The sequence below is a fragment of the Parus major genome, chromosome 5 (genome assembly GCF_001522545.3).
Source record: "Parus major isolate Abel chromosome 5, Parus_major1.1, whole genome shotgun sequence".
Classification (NCBI taxonomy): Eukaryota; Metazoa; Chordata; class Aves; order Passeriformes; family Paridae; genus Parus; species Parus major.
The window spans coordinates 40520363-40541255 of NC_031774.1; the positions used below are offsets into that span (position 1 = coordinate 40520363).

General features: G+C 43.9%; 1 protein-coding gene across 4 annotated transcripts in view; it reads left to right on the top strand.

Annotated features, from left to right (window-relative positions):
• ADCK1 (aarF domain containing kinase 1) overlaps positions 1-20893 on the top strand; it is a 73823-nt gene that overhangs the window by 26770 nt on the left and 26160 nt on the right. For all 4 annotated transcript variants that reach the window (XM_015631138.1, XM_033515142.1, XM_015631137.2 and 1 more), the window contains one exon: positions 2201-2404. In XM_015631138.1, coding sequence (XP_015486624.1) covers positions 2201-2404 — 204 coding nt within the window. The remainder of the gene's footprint in view (positions 1-2200; positions 2405-20893) is intronic.

Here is a 20893-nt window from a genome sequence, read left to right on the forward strand (position 1 = left end):
CCAGCCTGTTTTTCCCACCTCCCTTGGGAATCCATGCAGTGTGGGTAATGTGCTGGAGCCAGCACCTCTACCCTGAGCTGGCTGCTTGGCCTGGCACCCAGCACTGCACTACAGCCCCGGGTTGCTGCTGCTCTGCCCTGAGTCATGCTGCAACCTGGAGTCATTTGATGAGCTCCTGCTGTGTGTGGGAGATTGCAGGTCCCTGTGGTGGCCTGAGCTCAATGCTGGGAGCTCAGTGCTGGGTTTCTTGGAACATATCTGTAAGTGCATTGCCCCTGTTTCCTGTCGGTGCTTTTGGCTGTGGCTGTGCAATACTTTGAGGTGTGTGGCTGGCCACGACTCTCCTTCACTGCTGGCAGGGGTTTTCCTCCACAGCTGGAGGCAGTGGGTAGAGGGTGACTATTAGAGCTGCAAAAACACTGTTTCACTGTGATGGGCTGCACTACCTGTGCTGTGACAAGCAACCCAGCTGCACTGGCTCCCTCTCTCCCTTTCTCTTTCATCCCATTAATCCCACCTTGGTCTTCTTGCTCTCTTCTGTTACAGTTTCCTTTCCTTGTTCCTGTTTTCCCTGCTTTTGTCCTTGCTGCACACAGGGAAGGAGAGCAGGGAAAGAGCTAGGGCAGAGGCTTGTTACAGCAGGAGCTTCAAAGCTGTTGTGTAAAATGCAGGAGAATGATGTGTGAGACTTGAGGCATACTCATGGGTTTTATTTGTAGCCGACATGTGTGAGTGTTTTTGAGCTGGCAATGCTGGGCTAAGCTCACTCACCTAGCCTGAGTTACACTTGCCTGTATTTGCCCATGTAGGAAAATGTGCGTGTACGTGTGTGTGAGCATGTGTGCATCAAACTCTGAAGTCTCACACTGAGGGTGAGACTTGCACATTAGTCTTTCTCCTCACACTCCCCTAGGCCTGTGTTTCATGCACTAGCTTCCAGCACTCAGTCTGTCCCTGACACATAGCCAAATGCGAGACACTCAGCCTGTCCCATGATGTGACATGGCACTGCTTTGCACAGAGAGCAAATATAGCTACTGAATGGCTGGGTATATATGGTGTTCATGAATGTTTGTGGTATTGTTCCTTTTTGTCACATACTTCAAGGTGTTTGGTGGAGTCCATCACAACAGGATCTTGTGCCATTGAGGGCTGCAGACACAGGGTTTGACCTTCAATGACTTCTGACACAGAAGCCAGAGGAATGAGGAGACTTCATGCAGATTGGTGTCAGGCATTAACAGGACATGGGTGTACAGTTATTTTTTGTTATTGATCTGATTAGGTTTTATTAATGTATCAGGGTAAACTTATATGAAATTCATTAAATATTATTCAATATAGCTGTGTCCTTGGTAGGAGGCTTTTCTAGTGACAGTAATAAAGGGAGAATAAATCATTGTCACTGAAGGATGTGGTGGCTGGTATGTTCTTGAGGAGCAAAATGAACCATAAAGCTGAAATACAGACCAGGCAAGTGGTTGGCAATGGGTTTTGTCATTTGGAAGTTGCATTTTGGCCACTGTGAGCGCAGCTGGCAAGTCTTACAACACTTAGTTGCTCAAACGACTGTCACTGCAGACTTTGTTGGCAATGTAAGCATTAAGACCCAAGACCTGACTGGACTGGAGGGATGTAATTTCCCCTTGTGTGTTTCAAAGTGAGGTGAGAAAGACGAAGGACTGCGCACATACTGTCCTCCTCACTGCCAAGCAGAGATCTGTAATTTTGATTTTTAACAGACTCTTCTTCTGAACTCCTGGGAGTTTCTGGGATGGTATCTGTGGTTTTCTTCTCATTTTAATTCACTGCACTCACACTAAGAGTCTAACATAAGAGTTGTGGTGATGATTTTTTTCTTTTGTCAAGCAGTTTCCAAACTGTGCATCATAGTGCAGAATTGCCGTGCCAAACCAATGCTGCCCTATGGCCAGACAAAATGTGCTGTTACTGATCGTGTTGCCTATGCAAACAAGTGTTGAAGCCCTTTATATTTGGGAGTATCTTGTCCTGGTCTGGTTCAGATCCTTTAAATCCAGCCAGAGTCCTAATAGTGGACTGACACATTAGATGATGATGCCTACAATCAAGAATGGAAATCCTTGGTCTGCTTAAATATTGGACAAAAAAGATACATATGTGGACATATGCATGTAACAGACAGCAAAAGGGCTTGACGGATGTTCTGGTCTCTTTGCAGGTGCACCTGCGCTCTGCTGAGCGCCTCCGGGAGTTGTGCTGCTCCAACAGAGGCACCTTCATCAAGGTGGGGCAGCACCTGGGAGCGCTGGACTACCTCCTGCCTGAGGAGTACACCCGCACCCTCAAGGTGCTGCATAGCCAGGCCCCGCAGAGCACCAGGCAGGAGATTGAGCAAGTTATCCGTGAGGATCTGGGAAAAGAGGTAGGGGCAGCCATAACATGTGTTGGCTTCTCAGGCCTCAGCAAGCCCCGGACAGCCAGAGGAAGGAAGACAGCAGCTAGAGGAAGGAAAACTGCTGTTTCTCAGTTATATGAGATACCGAGGGGAGGTACCTTGTCCTTGCTTCTGAGTGAAGGCCATGCGAGTTTTCCCTGTCCATCAATGGGCATTATTGGCAGGCTTTGGTGAGGAGAAGATAACAGGAGGAAGGGTTTGAAAGGTGCCAAATGGAAATGGCAGGACTCAGCAGAGCAGCGTACTCTGTATGCCAAGATGAACAGGGTTGCTGGAGGTCAGGATGGAGGGCTGTCTGCCACACTGAGGAGTGGGAGCTGGAGGTATTGATGTTTAGGACAAAGATATATTGGCAGAGCTCTGTGAGGGATGACTGCTCTCCCCTGGCTGCACTAGACCAATTCCAGCTAGCACTGACAGCCCTTTACTTTCTCGAGCCCCTAATTAACCCCCAAAGAAAATAATAGCATAAATCACTTTTGGTGCTGCAGTCAGGTAACGCAGTAGCTCAGGAGTCAGTGCCATCATTAACCCTCAGCAGCCCACAGCACTGAGATCAGTAGGTAGGTGACTGTGTTCATTTAGATATAAGGGAAGTAACCACAGTAAATTACTGAGGGTGTTCTGCTACTTTGCATCTTGCTCTTTACAAGATACCCCCTCACACTCTAGCCCAGGTTGAGGAGAAGCATTTCAAGGATCATGGCTGACATAGTAAGAAGGGAGGCAGGAGGCAGCAGTATGCAAAGGTGATGCTAGGGAAAGTTGTGTGAGAGGGAGGAAGACAGAAGGTTGAATAAGGGAAGCAGTGTGTACATCTTTTGTTTCTCATATATAAAGGTTTTTGGGGTTATTTTGGTTGTTCTGGCCTGTTTGACTGTGTGGTAAGGATGTGTGGGGGAAACATAAGGTAAGTGAAGTATTTGCACCTAGAGGGTGTATTATGGGCATATTTGAATGGGGCGAGTCTGCCTATGTGTAGTTTAAGGGTATACATATTGTCTAGCCAAGAATGACCCTTAATATTTCCCTACAGTTTAATGGCAGGGTTAATGTCAGCCCCCAGTCTGCAACACACTCCCTCTGTTAGGATTCTGTCCTTGTAGCATGGCTGGTGCCAACTATTTCATAGCTCAGTGGATAGATGGAGCAGAGCAGGCTGACCGCTCCCTGCAGGCCTCTGTCTCCATGGGCTTCCATGTGGCAATCTCCCACAGGAGCTGTGGAAAGCTACCCCAAAGTTAACCCATGTTAAATTACCGCACTAGCCACCTCTGGCACAGTTTATTTGGTGTCTCTTAAAGGCTGAAATAGGTGCTTGGAGGTGGGACCTTTTCTCTCAAGTGTGTGTGCAGCTGCCACTGATAATCCCTGGTTTCTTTGTGCTTCTTGGGAGCTAGATGAATGCTGTGTGCCTCATTGATTCCCAGTGAAGCAGCTCGAATATAGTCTCCACAGCAACCTTACCTCATAGCATTCACTTCCTTAGCATGGGCAGTGCTGGGCAATATTTAATTTTAAAGTTACAGAGGGAGGGAGTGTAAAAAAGGTAGAAATGGGAAGAAAGTGATGGAGAGAAGATGGTAACAAGAGAAAGAGAGCAATGATAAAAGAGATAAATGAAGAGAATTACATATATAAAAATAAAGTACCTTGTAAAACTGGGTAGTATTGAAAGCTGATGTAAATGCCTGTATTAATATTTACAAGGTACCAAATCAAGATATTTAAAACCAGAAAGGATTTGGGAACCTAATGCACCAAAGCTGTCATTGCTGGAGCCTAGAGGGTTTAAAAGGGTTGCTTCAGGAACAAGTTTGATTTCAGTGTAGCCAGATCCTCAGTATATTTTAAATATGATATACTTTAGCTGAAATATAGGTGGCAGAGTGGAAGGTGGAGTATCAGGGCAGAGAAGAGTGCAGAGAGTGATCCTGAAATTTTCATTCCTGGGGCCAGCATCACACCTGGGAACTTGCAGATGAATTCAAATAGAAGGAAAAAATGGCAATGGGGGAATCTTCTCACAGTGCCTAGGCCTAGTCCTGCTGCTCTTGAATTTGGTGGTAGGACTTCCAGAACTCCTGTCAGGACCAAGAGCAGGGCTCTTTATATGAATCTTAAGTGTAGGCAAGAAGTAAGTACATACAGCCTGGATCAGTGCAGAACAAATGGGAGAAAGAGAAACTGGAAATACAGTGATACCCAGGGAGGAATGTGACAAGCTAACAAATTAGGCAAGAGCTTGCAAAAGGGCAGGAAGATCAAAAAAGCCAATTTCATGTACAGAAGCATTATATTTTTAGTCAATTAGAAATAATCAGCCTTCTGATGTGACCTACTCCTGCAAATCTTATCATGGGCTTGGATCTTTGATAAATGTTTTGTGGGAAAACTGGCTTAAATGGAGACCATGCCAATGGGATGGATGTTTGAGCAAAGACAGAGAATTTGTGAGGTGGATTTCTGGCAGTTCAACATGACTCTGTTGCCCCCACACAAACTTACTTGATACCCTGCTTATGGGGTCTCCCATTTTAGGCTAGCATCATGGCTGGGGACTGGGAGCTGCAGCATGTAGCTCTGATGTAAAGGCAAATGGCATAGGTTTGACACAGAAGGAGAAGCATCATATTTGCTGACTAGTGAGTTTTCCTGTCTAATCCTATTTTAAGTCCAGGGCTAGTTTGTGTACCTATCAGGGATTGTTGGGATTAAGATAATCAGTAGTGTGCAAATGCTGTCTTTCTAATCTCAGCCACAGTGGTTTGGATGAGTGATAGTGGGAGGTGATCATTCTCTTGAGTGTTATATGCAAGAGGTTGAGGTGGACAGTGGGATTTGCAGGGTAACACAAGGTAGTGGCAGTGGGAGAGGCTGCACAAAGAAATTTTTGCAATAACTCCTGGAAACTATCACCACTGGGATCACAGAGCAAGAATCTTTTTGGGAGACAGTGGAGATACTGCAGGTTGGGCTTGTTCTGGGTGTATTCCTTGGAGCAGTTGGGAAAAGCTCTGTTCATAAGAATGGGTGTTAAGATATGAATGAAAGAGTCTCTCCTGCCTCTATTTTTATCTTCCTTGCTTGAACAAGGTTCTGAAAGTGAAAAGGTGTCAAGCGTGGAAAATGAAAGCAAGCCAAATATGTTCTTTCTCTGCAGAACTATTAATGACACAGGGAGAGACAGCTGGTTCAGCTAAGTGCTGTATCTCAACGAAGTGCATGCAGAGCAGAGCCAGGCAACTTCTGGTGAAATGTGGACACCACACATTTTAGGAAGAAAGACTGATGAGAAGCTCTGGAAAATAAAACTTTCAGAGTGGGTGCACCTTAAAAGCACAAAATCTTTGTGCTTAGAAACTAGAAAAGGTGGAAGAAATTTTGACAGCACTGGAATTAGGGACATTTCCTTCCCCTGGTAGGTTTGTTGGAAAGGATTGTCATGTGGCTGTGGGGTACAGGGATACTGGGGAGATGATGCCACTCTGTTCTGATTAAGGACCTTTCACATCATCCCTTATCATAGGATGTAGTGGTTGCAGAAGGACTTGTCAGCTTATACAACCCTGGTCTTCCAAATATCCTTTGTGCCTTTCTGTTGCGTGGCTCCACTACTGTCCAGTGCGTTCCCTAATATGGTCTCACTTCTCTGCTACTCCACAGTGCTGTCACAGTTGTGTGTCACTGTGGCATCTCCTTGCTTCACTGTGTACTCTTCTCTATGCCAACACACACTCTTTCTTGTCCCAAAATACCTCCTCATGTTGCACATCCAAGTAGGCCATAGCCTACCCACTCAGCACCACTGTATTACTTCTCCTGTGTACAGCAAAATGTCACTTTTCACATCCTATTGCTCATCATCTTCCAGCCCATCCTTACACATTGGCATTTTTTAATCAACTTATTGGCCTTTTCCCTAGGACTTCTTATTCTCCTTCTTGATATCTTTGTGTCTGTGCCATACTCATGTATGTTTGTGCCATACTCTACTCAGGCCTTAACTCATGTTGGAGGTAATTTTCCTTGGTGGGAGACACTCCCTTCCTCCCCATCCCTATCCCAGTTCCTGCTTCTTTCTGGCAGGTTCCTGTTGGGAAGCTTCTCTAGTCATTGCTCCTGTCTCTGGTGTGAGATTGTTTGGTTGGGGATTAGGGCAAGGATAAAGTTAGCACACCTCCAGCTGAGGGCAGTGTGGTCCCAGGCAGGGTCTTTCCCATGTTGATGAGGTGCTTTTCTCGGTTTGTGGCTGCCCAGGTGCTCTGTGTCCAGGCTGTCATTGCTTGGGGAGTGACAGGCTGCTGTTAGGCATGTGACTAGCCATGGGAGTGAGTGTATCTCCTTGTCTCTTGACCTACCTTCACATCTAACAGTTGCTGAAACTGTTGCAGAGGAGTAGAAATGGTTGAAGCTGAGCATCCTCAGATGTTGTCAAAAGAGGGATCCCAAGAAATCCTGACTGCAGGTATCCATATCTGCATACATATATATGCCATTGCTGGTGAGTTTTCTGTGCTTCAGGGAAGGCTGAGGCAAAACAGTTGCATAGGGAGAACACGCCAGTGATTTAAAGCTCTGCTTACAATGCTTGCTTTATTTAAGATGGTAGAAAAGGCTGAGGAGAGCTCAGAGGTCAAGACTTCTCTGCTGAAGCCAAATCATATAAAGGGCTTAAACAGATGGAAAGATAGTCATTTGGAGGGATGTCATTCTAGCTCTGCTTTGTGGAAATGCAGGTAATGGAAAGTAGTTTATAATTGCTTGATTACCCAGCACCTCCAAGGAGACCATCCTTTTCATCCACAGTTAATTGCAGCTTTTACAGGTTGTTGAAGCACTGTTTTGCCATTTGCAAGAAACCTCCCGCAGCCATACAGTAAAGGAGCTTGTTGATTGAGCAGGGCAGGATATGTCAATGCTTTGACTGTGATTTATAAACAAAGCACATGTGGTAGAAGAACCTCCTGTGCTGTGATTTGTGAAGGAGGATGCATTTCCACAGTGATGTTTGGAGGATTCAGCCTTGGATTTCTGCTATTGTACCTGGCACAGCCCAGTGCTGTGCAAGTAAGAAACAGATACTTGTCTAAAAATTCATTGTCTTTGCAGCAAAACTGTGGCTAAGGAGAATACTGCCCTTTGTCAAATGTAAGTGTTAGAGACTATACAATATAGAATTTTTGTCAAGTCTCTAAAGGGGAAAATGATGCCTAAAGATTTTTAGCTTTTTATATATTTTTCATAGATTTGTAGCCTTGTGGATTGCTAATTTGTGACTGCAGCTCCTAGTACTTTTCCTACCCTTTCTCCCTATATTTTAGAACACTAATCTAACCTTCTAACACATTCCTGAAATAATTTTAGTCTTACTTAAAAGGAGGACCATCAATAAGGACATCTTGTTTTCCAACCAGGATTAGGAGACACAAAAAGTGGGATAGAGAAGCCCCTCTCTATCCAGTGGGACCAATTCCAATGGGGTAGTACCCAGGGAAAAATTACCTAACCAACTGCTCTTCTAATTGGACAATATTTAATAGGTATACTAATCAACTAACCTTACAAAAATTGTAGAATTACTGTACTGTGTGTGGTTTTTGCCATATTGTGTACCTGAAGGTTTTCAAGTAAAGGTTTGCTATGTTATTATCACTGTAATGTTATTTGGGGAGGTTAGTTCTCTTTCCAGGCAACACTTTAATTTGCTCCCTGTCTTGGCTTAGGAGTGGTATTCTCTAATTTAGTACTCCAGCTAAAACCAACTGAGGGCATAAAAGGCAAAGATCACGGGTTGAGATAAGAACAATTTACTGGAAACAGCAATCAGATAAGAAACAAACAATAACAGCAATAATATTAATAACAAAAGAAACAATTTATCTGAAAAGCCCCTGACAATAATACCTAACTCTTCTGTCCACCATTTAACTAGACTTGGAGGAACCCCTTCTCCTTGGAAGAGAAGGAGAGTCCCTTTCTCCTGCCACTGGCAATGGCATGAGGTGGGATCAGGTAACTTTAGGGTCCTGGCCACAACCCCTCCTGGCTATTGCAAAAGATTAACCCTGTCCTGATTGGAACTAGAGCACTCCCAAAGTTCCCAAAGTGTTTTTTGCATTGGGTGTATGAAATATTACTAATCTGTTGTTGAAATGTACCCATATACACCTGGCAGTATGGTCACTGCAGTGATCTGCAGTGATGCTGCATGACCGTTTGACAGGGAGGGACAAAAATTGTGTACCCCTGTGTACTGCGATGGGAAAGAGAGAATGAAAGCACAGCAAGGTGCTAATCCCCAGTGCAAGAGACTTCCCTGTCCTTATACTGTTATGAGAGTATGAGAAATAGCAGGAATAGAAAAAATACTTCTTACTCCTATTTCTGTATAAATTCTTGGTATAGTATGGCAGCCTTCACTGTGACGGTGACAGGGAGAAGGATGGACTTGATTCCCTATCTTCTGGAATAGTCGATGAGAATTTTAAGCTCTCACAAGACATATGCTTCTTTCTAATTTGCAGAATTATTCAAGTCATGCTCAGCCCTGGGGGAGAGGACCCAGGCCCTCAATAGGCTGTTGGGTGTTACACTGCATGTCCTACAGCATCCAAGGTATTCCCAAAGTAGCATGAGCCACTTTCTGTAGCTGGCTCCATATGGTGCTCTAGAGAAGATTCATTTACTGTGCTAGGTCGCAAGGTCTTCATGTCATAATGGTTGCTGCAGGTTCTGTTACGGCTTCAGAAAGCCTTTTCCCAGGCGGGCAGTGTTGTTTAACCCATCCAGGATGCCAGGACACTCCTCCAGTGTTGCACAGCCTTGTGGTTGAGTGCTCTGCCCAAAAGCACTGATGTATGGCACAGTGCACAGTGCCTCCTGTAGTTGCCTGGGGCTGTGGAGTGACACAAAATGGCTTTGCTGAACACCCAGGTCTCCTGTAGCTTATGAACCTGGTTCTGTCCTAAAACACCATGTCCAGCAATGCTGTGCTGGGGTGGTCTGTGAAGTGCATCACTGTGCATTACCTCACTAACAGACTCAGGGCAACCAGATCTAGGTCAGCAAGAGCCTCTTTTGCCTGCTATGGGTGTTGTTGGTTAAAGGAAATCTCCTTATTCTGCATTACCCTCCATTACCCACCCACATGGAAGCTGAGCTGTGGCAGGCCATTACTCTGACAGTGTGAGGTGCTGGAAAGTGGGATGGGAAGATACAGCCCTTCTCTCACCACTCTGAGTCTCTTGCAGTACACACTGCAGGGCTTCCAAGCAGACGTCAATAAAAACCACATTTTTATTAAAACTGTAATGGCGAATAAAAAACCTTCACATTTCTTTCAATAACTTGGGATATAAAAAAGAGATTTTTATCAATTATGAAAAAGATTTTGGCCATAAAAAGGTAATTTAAAGAGTCTGAGATGGATGGCGAATAGCATTAATGTCACCCAGAACAAATGGTCTTGCATTACTCAACTGAAAGGCACAAGTGGCTGCCTGTGCAGGTCCCGCTGCTGCTGCAGCCTCTACTGTGCTTGCCCTGCCTTGTCTTTGGTAATTGGCCTCAGTCACTGGCAGATCCCAGTGTGGCTGCCTCTACATTGAGCCCTTGTGGGGACAGCAGCTGTCCATAACTGCTGCTCCAAGGGCAGATTTGGAAAGCAAACAGAGCTTTATGTGCCTCAGGTAGTGAACTTGCTTTGTTTCTTGTGTCCCTGCTCAGTCTGTATGCAAACTCCACTGTTACTGACTCTTGCTGTCGTGCCAAGGACAGCCTGGTGTCCTTACTGCCAGGGGAGCTTTTGAAGAGCATACTGCCTTTTTCCATGGGTTTTCTCTCCACTCAGAGCTCCTGGGAGAGTTTGGCTGGGTCCTGCTCATGGCAGCCTCTCCCTGGGTACTCTAGGCCCCACAGTCTAAGAGAGGGGAGGTTTTGAGTATAGATTAGAGGATAATCTTTGACTTCTTTCAAATTAGTAAGATTTACAGTATAGAAGGTTTGACATTTGAAGGACTGTTTTGAGGGCCTTCTGTAAGGAAAATAAAACTTCAGATCAGAAATTGCAATGGGGAATGACCTGGTAAGGAATAGTTCTGAACTGGATGCTTAGTGATGTTTTTTGCCTTCAATTTACAAATTCTTTAGGTGCCTGGGGATTAGTGTATGACATACCTGCATGGAATTTGTTTGCTCAGTGTCTGCAGATGGTAAGCCATGTTCAGTACAGTTTTCTGAGTTTTGATTACACCTGAAGTGTTGCTCTGAAGCAAACACATCTTGGCTGACAGTACACACAACAGCTGTGTCAGACTGTATTCAGTGTCCACATCCTGTAGAGGTGGCGGATGTGCTGCACAGCAATGCTCAGGCCATTGACAGAAAACACTTTTCAGCATGTGGGTAACTCTTCCAATTCCAAACTATTACTGGAAATTGCAGTCTGTAACTGAGATTAATAGTTCTTATTCTTGCATATGGAGATTTTTTTTTCCAAATGTGTATTTCCTTTGCTCAGCAATCGCCAGGCATTTCTGACACAGCAGGATCCGTGTAGGGGCAGAAACCTTGAGCTGCTGTTTTGAGGGACTGGCTTCTGTTTCAAAGCCCGCTGCTGATACTCTCTGAAATATTCTTGATGATCGGATCTTGACACAGACTGCATTTACTATGCCTGATTTTTCTCTGAGGGAGTGAAGAATCCTGTCATCTGCCTGCCTGCCCACTGATCTTCTAATCTCCTACTTGATGCTGCCTAATCATAATTTCTTTCAGAATTTTACATCTGCATAGTTACTTGGCTCTTGACCCATCAGAAACATGAAAACTTTATGCAGTGAGTTAGGGAACTTTTGGCAATAGGTTATTTGTAGATGAAACAAATGACGTAAGATCAAATAAGGAGTTACAGGGCCTGACCTTGACATATTTGTATTTTTCTAACACACAGAATAGTCACATAGAATTTTTACAAATTTATGAGATGTACGGTGATCTAATAAGTTTTGTTTTATGGCACTTCCGGGATCTGTTTGACAGACAGCTCTTGATTCTATGGAAGGATGCTGAGCCATAAAAAACATTTAAACTGTGCTTGCAAGTTTTCTTCCCTGTGAAAAAAACTGGTAGGAGCATTGGAAATTCTCATTATAAGAAGCCACACACTCAACATGCTTTTACGTTTTGAGGATTGAGGCAAAAATTGGGATCTAAGGTGTCTCAAAGTTCTTTACACCATTAGTGAGCAAAGTGTGTTTGTTCCTTATAGGCAGACCACCCTGAGGAAGTTTTCTGATGTTACCTTTGTGAACATTAGGCACATTTTGCACTTATTTTCTGTAAGCTTTGCAGTATTTAGTTTTACAGGATGTTTAGTTCAGAGCCAAACCTTTGAAGCTGTCTGTGACAACTGAAGAAGTAAACTCATGTGACCTATTGCTTGTGCCAGGAGAGCTCAGCTGAAGCAAGCCTACAAGTTTCTCCCCTACAAAACTCACATAACTACTGCATCTCAAGTTAGCAAGTTCTTGGAAAAGGCTCTTCAGCATCAATCCTTCCAAATTTCAAGTTATTAGTAGAAAATTTAAATTAGTTAGCTCATTTTGGATAATGCATGAAACTGAAGTGGTATCAGTTGTGCGTGGAGAACAAAGCTAACTTTCTCAAGCACCTTATTGGATGTAGCTGATTGGTTCAGGTCTATTAACTGCTATTCCCATTTATCAAGAAAGGCTAGAGCAATTAAAATTACCAGGGCTTGTTAAGAGGGGTTATAGTAAAGAAGTCTGTCCATGTAACTTCTCCCGCCTTGCCCTTTGTAAACTGCTAATGTCTTTGCCCTGGCTGCCAAGAAAACCTATAAGCCAATGCCTCCTCTCTCAGTCCATCTTTTGTCCTTTGGACCATAACCATAAACTAAACTCTTCCTCTTCTGTTTTTTTTTTTTGTTTTACTGTTTTGTTTTTTATTTGAAAGAGGTGTGAGGCTCATTCTTAATGGGATGTTCTAGCCAAGGCCTTTGCCAGTCCCTTGCAGTCATTAAAACCAGCTCAGGAATTACAGTTCAACTGCTCCAAGATAAACATTTGAGACAGTGGGTGGTTCTCAGTGAGTGAGCAGGAAGGAATGGAAAGGTATGGAGCAGACTGGTTCTATGGGCCTTATCTCTCTAATGACTACACAATCACAGCACACCGATGACAGTGTGTTGGACTGAGTGTCTCCAATGACTTGTACCTGATAAGGGAGGAAGTGCAGTCTGACCACTCTGGGATACTCTGTCCTGGCTTTGCTCTCAATAGGACATGTCTGAAGTGGATCTCAGTACTTGGCCCTTCTTCGGTGAGTGAATCCTGGGTTGTAATGAGGTGCTTTTTGAGATGGTTACAATAGATTGAATCCCCCAAACTATTATCTTCATCCACAGAAGGCAAAATATTTTGAACTGTAGGAAACAGAGCTACGTATCAGTTAGTATTTAGAGCCTTCCTATTATGAGTGCCCTGTTCCTACCAGAGGCTGTCTTTGTTACTTCATTTTTGAGCTGCATTTTTGAGCCTGAGGGAAGGAAGAAAGGCAGTTGTATTCTGGCTTTAGAATAATGGGTTGCTAGATGGCTTGGAAATGCATGTGAATTAATCAAAATTACCCCCCTAGTTTTGTTTCCATAGCCTACTTTTGTCCTGGTGACAACCTCTAGCAGTACACACTGGGGATGCCAGAGGAGAACTTACATTCAAGCTGTTTCCTATTGCACCCTGGACTGTCAGCCCTTCCCTTTGCAGTACTCGTCACCCTGCAGTGACAGCAGCAATGCTAGGCCTGTAAGTGTAGTTGATTTATGTTAACTGTTGAAACAATAATGTTTAATCTGTAAAGTGCTAATCTATTTTTTATGTTGATTATGAATAGGCCAGCTGTGCCTACTTTACTATTCATGGAGTTTAGTGAACAAGCCCATTTCACAGGCTGGGTTTGGAGGGTAATTTACATGAGAGCAGACACTGCTTTAAGGAAAGCAAGTCAGCTGGGTTGCACCAATGAAGCAGGGATTTGGCAGCCCTGCACTAAGATCCAAGGGCAAGGAAAAAAAGCATGGGAGGAAGAGGAGAAAAGTAGATAATAAATGAACTGTAGAAGGAGCAGACAGATCAGAGCAGACATGTGAAAAGTAGGGGAAATATTGTCAGGAAAAGAAAGAAAAAGTTGATATTCAGAGGAGAGATTGACAAGAAGGAAACAGGATAGGATGTGGCTGATTTAGCATAGGACTTTTTGCATCACTGCAGAGAGCTCAGGGCTTCATTGCATGTATGACTGATCATTAGGGATGACCTAATGCATGGTGCCAGTGACCCTATTGGCAAAGTCAGTTTTGGATTTAATTTGTTGTGCAGTTGTCTCTCTTGAGGGACTTTTATCATCTCTGTACATTTTTTCCAAGAGTTGGCTGCAAAGGATACAAACTCCAGGGCCTCATCCAGACCTCTTTGTAAGTTATTCTACCTCAGTTTCTGCTTAGTCCCTGCACCTTGGTCTCTGTGGTGTGGACTGCTGAATAGCAGTGTCTTTCGCATTGATTTGTCTGCCATGTATGCTGGTGTTTCAATATCCCATCAAGGCACAGTAACGGGCTTATGAGCTTTACATCTTCGGCAGAGCTTTACTACCTTTTAAGCATAATTATTCTAAAGTAGTGACCTTTTCTTGATAGCAGTTCAGTTCAGGCAGGGCTGCCCACATCTGCCAGACTGTGTGTACTTCCAGGTCCACTTCAGATCCCTACTCCTACTTCCCTGTTCTATTAATCTGGGGCAGTGTTGTGCATCAGTAAGACTTCAGGCCTGTTTGTATCTATGTAATTATAACCAAAGCCAGAGGAAAGGATATAACTGGGCAAAATCTGTCTGGGACTGGGCTTTGCCCTCTGCATGTCATCATTGTGTACTGTGCCTCTGTCCACCCTGGTGACAGGCTGCTGGATCATCCAGTGCTGCTTCTGTCATTCCTGCTCTTTGTCCCAGGTGATGAAGATCATCAGAGGGCTGGGACACCTCTTCTGTGAGCACAGGATGAGAGTGTTGAAGTTGTTCAGCCTGACAGAGGATTGGGGGAGACATCATAGCACCTTCCAGTACCTAAAGGGGACCAACAAGAGAGCTGGAGAGATACTTTTATGAGGGTGTGGTAGTGATAGGACAAGGGGGAATGACTTCAAATGGAAAGATAGTAGGTTTAGGTTAGATATTAGGAAAAAATTATTTTCTGTGGAGGTGGTGAGGTGCTGGAACAGACAGCCTAGAGAAATTGTGTCTGCCACATTCCTAGAAGTGTTTAAAGCCATGCTGGATGGGGCTTTGAACAACCTGGTTTAGTGGAAGGTGCCCCTGCCCATGGCAGGGAGGTTTGAACTAGGTGATCTTTAAGGTCTCTTCCAACCCAAACCATTCTATGATACTACAAAACAAAATGTAGTATTGTCTTGCACACACACTGCAGGAACCCTGCAACCTCCTCTTTGCACACCCTGCCTCTGCACACACACAAACACCATCCTGATCCTTTTCTTCATTTGCCTCTATGTGGATGGGTTTTGCCTACAATTCCCCACACAAGCTGTGTACACAAATGCCCTGCTTCATGCTTCCTTTTTAACTCTGTGCTCAAGCCTTGGCACAGCTTCAGTTCCTGACCAAATCCTTGTACCTGACCTCTTCCAAACATCCCCTCATCACACTCTGTATAGTCACATAAAACTGCCCATATACATTCCACCCCCCCCCCAACTCTCCTGCCTTGTCTTATACACTTCTTGAAGCCCCCAGGCTTTCAAAGCTGAATCAGAGGCATTTTAAGATGAAGCACAGGTGATGTGTGTTCCTGAAGGTCCCCATATATCCTCAGGCACTGGCAGCTGGTTATTTCTCACAGGACTGCTGCTGTTGTGCAGGCTTACTGCTGACAAGGCCCTTGGGGCATCTCTGCAGTCCTCTCTGAGCCTCCCCCTGCCTGGCTGTGACTAACATGGAGCTTGTTTGTTGTGTCTCCTTGACCCTTTCCTACACAGGTTTCAGCCAGTGCATGGCAGGGATGTGTTTATTTCTGGAGTCAAAATGGTCTTGGAAGTTCATTTGCTTCTGGGTGTTCTCTTAAACCTAACCTTCTTGCTTATGTGCCAACTGGCCCCATCTCTGTGGCATTTCAAGTGAGGCTTCATCCTGAAGAAGAATATTTTTACATTGAGAACTACCAGTCATGGGAACAACTTCCCTAGGGATGTAGTAGAAACCTCATCATTGGAGATTTTCAAGATGTTACAATCTCTTTTAGGCTTCCTTTCCCATGAGAAGTTAAACCAGACCATCTTTTGACGTCACTTCCAACCAGAGCTGTTCTATGATTTGATGATTCTTTACAAATGTTCTGTCTTTGTACCAGGCTGCTGGTGTCTGTAGGGGTAATGCATCATTTGGGAATGTCTTTAGGAATTCAGTCAAGGGTTTCTGTGTGTTGGGGACCTCCACGTATTTCACTAATGTGTGGCTCAAGAGAAATGTGGACTTTGAGGGGATGGGGGACAATTGGCTTGTTTTCATCTGTCATTTGTGAGCATTAGCACTTGATGTCTGTTACCAGAGTCAGACCTCGAAGTCAATGTTGATGAAAAGGTCAAGGCTGCAGGTCTGCTTGACAGAAAGTTGGTGACATTCTCTGTTGTGTTAGGAAAGGAGATAGAAGGTATGGTTTGACTTTTTTTTGAGAAGATTAGGAACTATACTTTAGCTTTGTTGAATGTGAGCAGAGATGTGACTGTGTGAAAGATGACTGAGAAACAGTCTGAAATGGTAGTCTGGCTAGAAGCAGGCTGATGTAGAGTACTGAGCCAGAACTACAAATCAGCAGAAAGGAAGTGGGAATTTTATGTGAGCTGTTATGCAGATGCAGTGGTGGGGGTAGAGGTTGCGAGCAGAGCTTTGTGTAACATCTCCAGAAAGCTGGGCAAGGGATAAGCCAGCTGCTCAGAGAGCCATTGAAAGAGCAGAAGGGTGAGGGGACTCTTCCTTCCTTAGGAGGCTACTGGGATGTTCCTGCTATGTTAGCACTTTCAGCTCTGTTGTTTGGGAGCTGAAGAGCTTCAAAGAACACAGAAAGCCTTAATAGAAAGGGACCACGCTCTACTTCAGCCATGGAATAGGAATCCCTTTGGGTAGATGGGATGCAGCAAAGAGTTGTCTTCTGCTGTGCTTCCACTGTGCACTGGTGTTGGAAATGAGACCCTCCTTTGTTAGCAGGGGGAGGAAAGAGAAAGAATGCTTTCAATTAAAATACAAAAGGTGGCTGGGAGTGGAGTTGTTGTGTGCTCTTGAAAGACTGTGATTCTAGTCTGTCTGAACAACTGAGAAGCATGGCTCCATCCTCACAGACATGAGAGATGCAGAGGAAGTAGTATTTCCCCAAAACGTCAGAGAGAAAAGAGTGGATTTAAGGAACATTGATCAACTGGAAGAAAGATAAAAGAGAAACTAAATGGAGCATTTGTATTTTCAGGGAAAGAGCAGGGAAGCATCTGCCCCATATCCTGCACTGTTGGAGTGAATAAGTAGCTCACAAATCATATTTTCTTTTTCAGAATGATGGAATGGATAGCAAACCGGATTATATATGTACATACACACCTTGGCTTTACTTAGCCTTTGGTCTGTGGATTTTGCATAGGCTATAAGATACCTATGTCAAGCAAAATAGAGTGCACAGTGACATTGTTTACTGTGCACATAGGGAGACTGTAGTTTTACATCTTCCCTTTCCACACAAGCAGGAGTCAACAACAGTTGGTGGACTCTTGCTTGACCATTAGGACAAGGAAGCACTCGCTGCTGTTGGAGGCCAGTCACAGACAGGCTGGGATGCAGAAATGGTTTAGGGTATCAGGAAGATGACTAGGTGCACAAGATGTTATATTCTGAGATGGAAAGAAGTGGGATGCTGAACAGGCCACAGGTCATTGTGCTAATTAACTGCATGTAGAGACAGAAAATAAGCATTTTCTCAATGTTCATGTCAGTGTTAGACGGACTGTTAATCCCTTTGTTATCACTTGAGGATTCTGAAGAAATAGTTGATTCAGTCATGCAAGGTTCTTCCACCTTCCATCTTCTTCCATCTTCTCCAGGAAGTGAACTGGACTTGCAGCTTAAAATTATGATGTAGCTTCCAACAGCAAAACCTTTCCCTTGGTAATGGACATTTCTGAGAAATATAATTTCTGGGAATGTAATTCTGTGTCTGAGATTATAGACGTGGGGGAAAACTACCTGTATAGAATACTTTGTCCAGGAATAATGTTCACACACATGTGCATGGATGAGAAACTTGTTTGGAGACATCCCAGCTTTGCTATTTCCTTTCTCTGGTGTCATCTATATGCTTCTGCTACCAAAGATGTTGTGCTAGCCCTGCAGATGATATCTGGACTCTGCTTTCTTACAATTTATCTTGATATCTGCCTTGCAGCAGAAGTTTATTGTGCAGTTTCTCTGCTTTCAGAGTGCTTTGTGAAACCAGCACCTGGACAAAGAACAGCCAGATGAAGCTAAACACAGAAGAGGCTGTGGTGAAATGCTATTAGAAAACCTGTAGAACTCCCAGCTGTTGAAAGCAACTCTGGGTACTGAGCTAATCTGTTAATCCTGTGTCTCTGGAAGGTAGTGGGACATCCAGTAACTTAACTGGTGAAAAACATTTATCTCCTTGTGCCAGTCAGGAGGATTTTCCTGAGCCAGTTATGTTCCAGTCTGGCTATGACGGTCCTTGCTTTTGTTAGGCTGAATGTTTTTTATTTGTGGGAGCCATGGATATGAGGTCCACCTCACACACAGGGCCTCAGGAGACATACATCTGCTCTGTCTGCTCATTGCTCTTACTGCCTGTTGTAGCTGTCACCACTGAGATCCAGGTTTCGATCTGGGATGAGTGATAGTCTCAGACAGTTCTGCCTTGTCTTAAGGATCTGACTTACTCAGGAAAATAAATGAAGCTAACATGAGTGTGTCTGAGCACAGACTATTATGCAGGAGTCATCAGGGATGGAATAAAGGTGCTTCTCCTCAAGGTATAGCTCTGTAGTAATTAAAGGTACGATAGCAAGTAAAGTAGACTGATACTATTGCTGCACAGCTCAGTGGATGGATATGATGAATATTAAGAGTGGCTTCATGTAAGCTTTTCAACTGTTTGTCTAGCCAAAAGAGACTACAGAAAAAGGATCATAGGTGAGGAGAACAGGAAGTAGCCAGGATCCTGGGTAGCAGACAATGAATGAGTGAGCAAACATTGGTCTTTGGCTGAGGGGGATCAATGACTTTTCCCTTAGCAGAGTTCATTTTCTCTAGCACTAAACACTGAGAAATGCTGTTGGCAGGACCCCAGAGAAGGTTCTCAGGGTTTTAGCAGGTAGAGGGGCTGCAGAGATCCAAAGTGGTGGTAGGTAGAAAAAACAGGAAAAAGTGAACTTCACACCCCACCTGAGTAACAGCCCTTTTTCTAGAAGAAAAGCTGATGGTTGATGGACAGCACTGATTTTGAGCTATTTTTGTGAAATATTAGCAGTGATTAATGAAGTTAGTGGTGATTGGCATGCCAGGAGCAAATGTGTACCATTGGCACATGACATGTTTGTAGCTGTGTGAAGTAACTGTTGTATATGTATTATACAGATAGGTTTTTAAAATCAAAGCTAAAAATTTGGTCCTTATAAATTAGGCAAGGGCAGATTTCTAGCTGTATTGACAGCCCTAATTCCGCTCATCACAGCATGAGCGCTGTGACATGGAGTGGCCCAGCATCACATGGGATATCAAGGAGAAACAATGTTAGACCTCAGCTCTCCCAAATTCTAGGCAGGCACCTTATTGCATATCTCCCCCTGAAAAGAACCACCTTACTTTTCCATCCAGTACACTGAAAGATGCAGGGGTTTTCTGTAATAAGCCATAGGTAGTTGTTGCAGTGCATGAGAACACACACATACCTTTACCAACATTCATTTGGATGCAGCATATACCTCTTTATATATGTGCATCTAAGTCTAAATGTAATATGAACAGCAGCGAATCTATTGAAAACAAAACCACTATTCTGTATACATCTACAATATTATTAAAAATACCGAATTAATAAATACATGTTCTTGACAGATGAATTTAGAAACCATCAATTAAGCTTGGCATTCATTAGGTGGGGAGAAGTCCAATCAGATTTCACTGACTCAACAAAGCTGCCTATAAATTGTGGGCTTTTTGTTCTGACGTTTGATGAATTATTCTTCATAATCCACTGTCTACTGCGATAAATCTAATCTTTCAGTTTTTGCTGTCTTAATAATTCTTAGAGCAACACTGTGACATTTTGTTTTTGTAAAGGGGATAGAAAGGCTGGGACAATGGAAAAAACCCCTCACTTGCTGTCTGGGAAGTATATTACTCTATACCAAGGTAATATTTTTCTCACACCTAGAACTCTGGTTTTGCAGACTTGGAGGGATCAGTGAGACCTTAGCAACATAGGCCGTTATGTGTCTCTTGAAAAGATGACCAGCCTAGGATGTGGTTCACATTCCTTAAGCCAGGAAGGTCATTCAGATTTCTGAGAGCAATAGCGTGCTAGTTTTGGTAAAGTGAATTCCAAAAGTTAAGAATACCTTCTGTTGTTAGTGATCCTGCATCTCACTGCTCCCTAAATCTGTCATGAACAAACTGCTGACACATGGGCAACATTCATCACAGTGGCAGAGCAGAGCCACCTCATCTCATGTAGAAGATACTATATAGTGTTGGGCTGGAGAAGGGCTCCATGACTTAGGCTTCTGCTCCAGAGTACCATGCTAGCAGCCTTTCTGGAGCGGGAAAAGGGCATATCTCTCTGTGAAGTGGGCAAATTAAAACCAGGCAGTAATATGCCATCATTTGCTGCAGCACATGGATATAAAAAGGTTTGGATTAAGAGGCAATATATTTCAAAAGAAATTAGCTAGCAAGACATGCACATTTAACTTTTATGGGTTAGAGATTAAGATATCAGGCTGGAACTTGGGATATCTGAGTTAAATCCCAGCTCTGTCAGACTTCTCAGAACATGCTAGGCAGGTCGTGTAAGGTAATACTTTTAGAAAGGACTCAGGATTTGGGAGTTTAAATCCAATTGATTTCCAGTATCTTCCTAAGTGTTTAAGGATAGGATTCACAAAAAATACGGAGGCATCCTGATGCCCAGCATTGTGGCATCAGGTAGTACATGCTGCAGACTATGGGAAGAACAGCTGTGCTTTGAGAAAGCACTTCAGCATGTGAGGAAGCCTGTAGCTGACATCTGGGAACTCCTAGAAAGCGTGAGTTTGTGCAGGGCCTGTTGCAACTGTGCACCTCATACCATGGCCCTCTGGGCTTAATGTGGTCT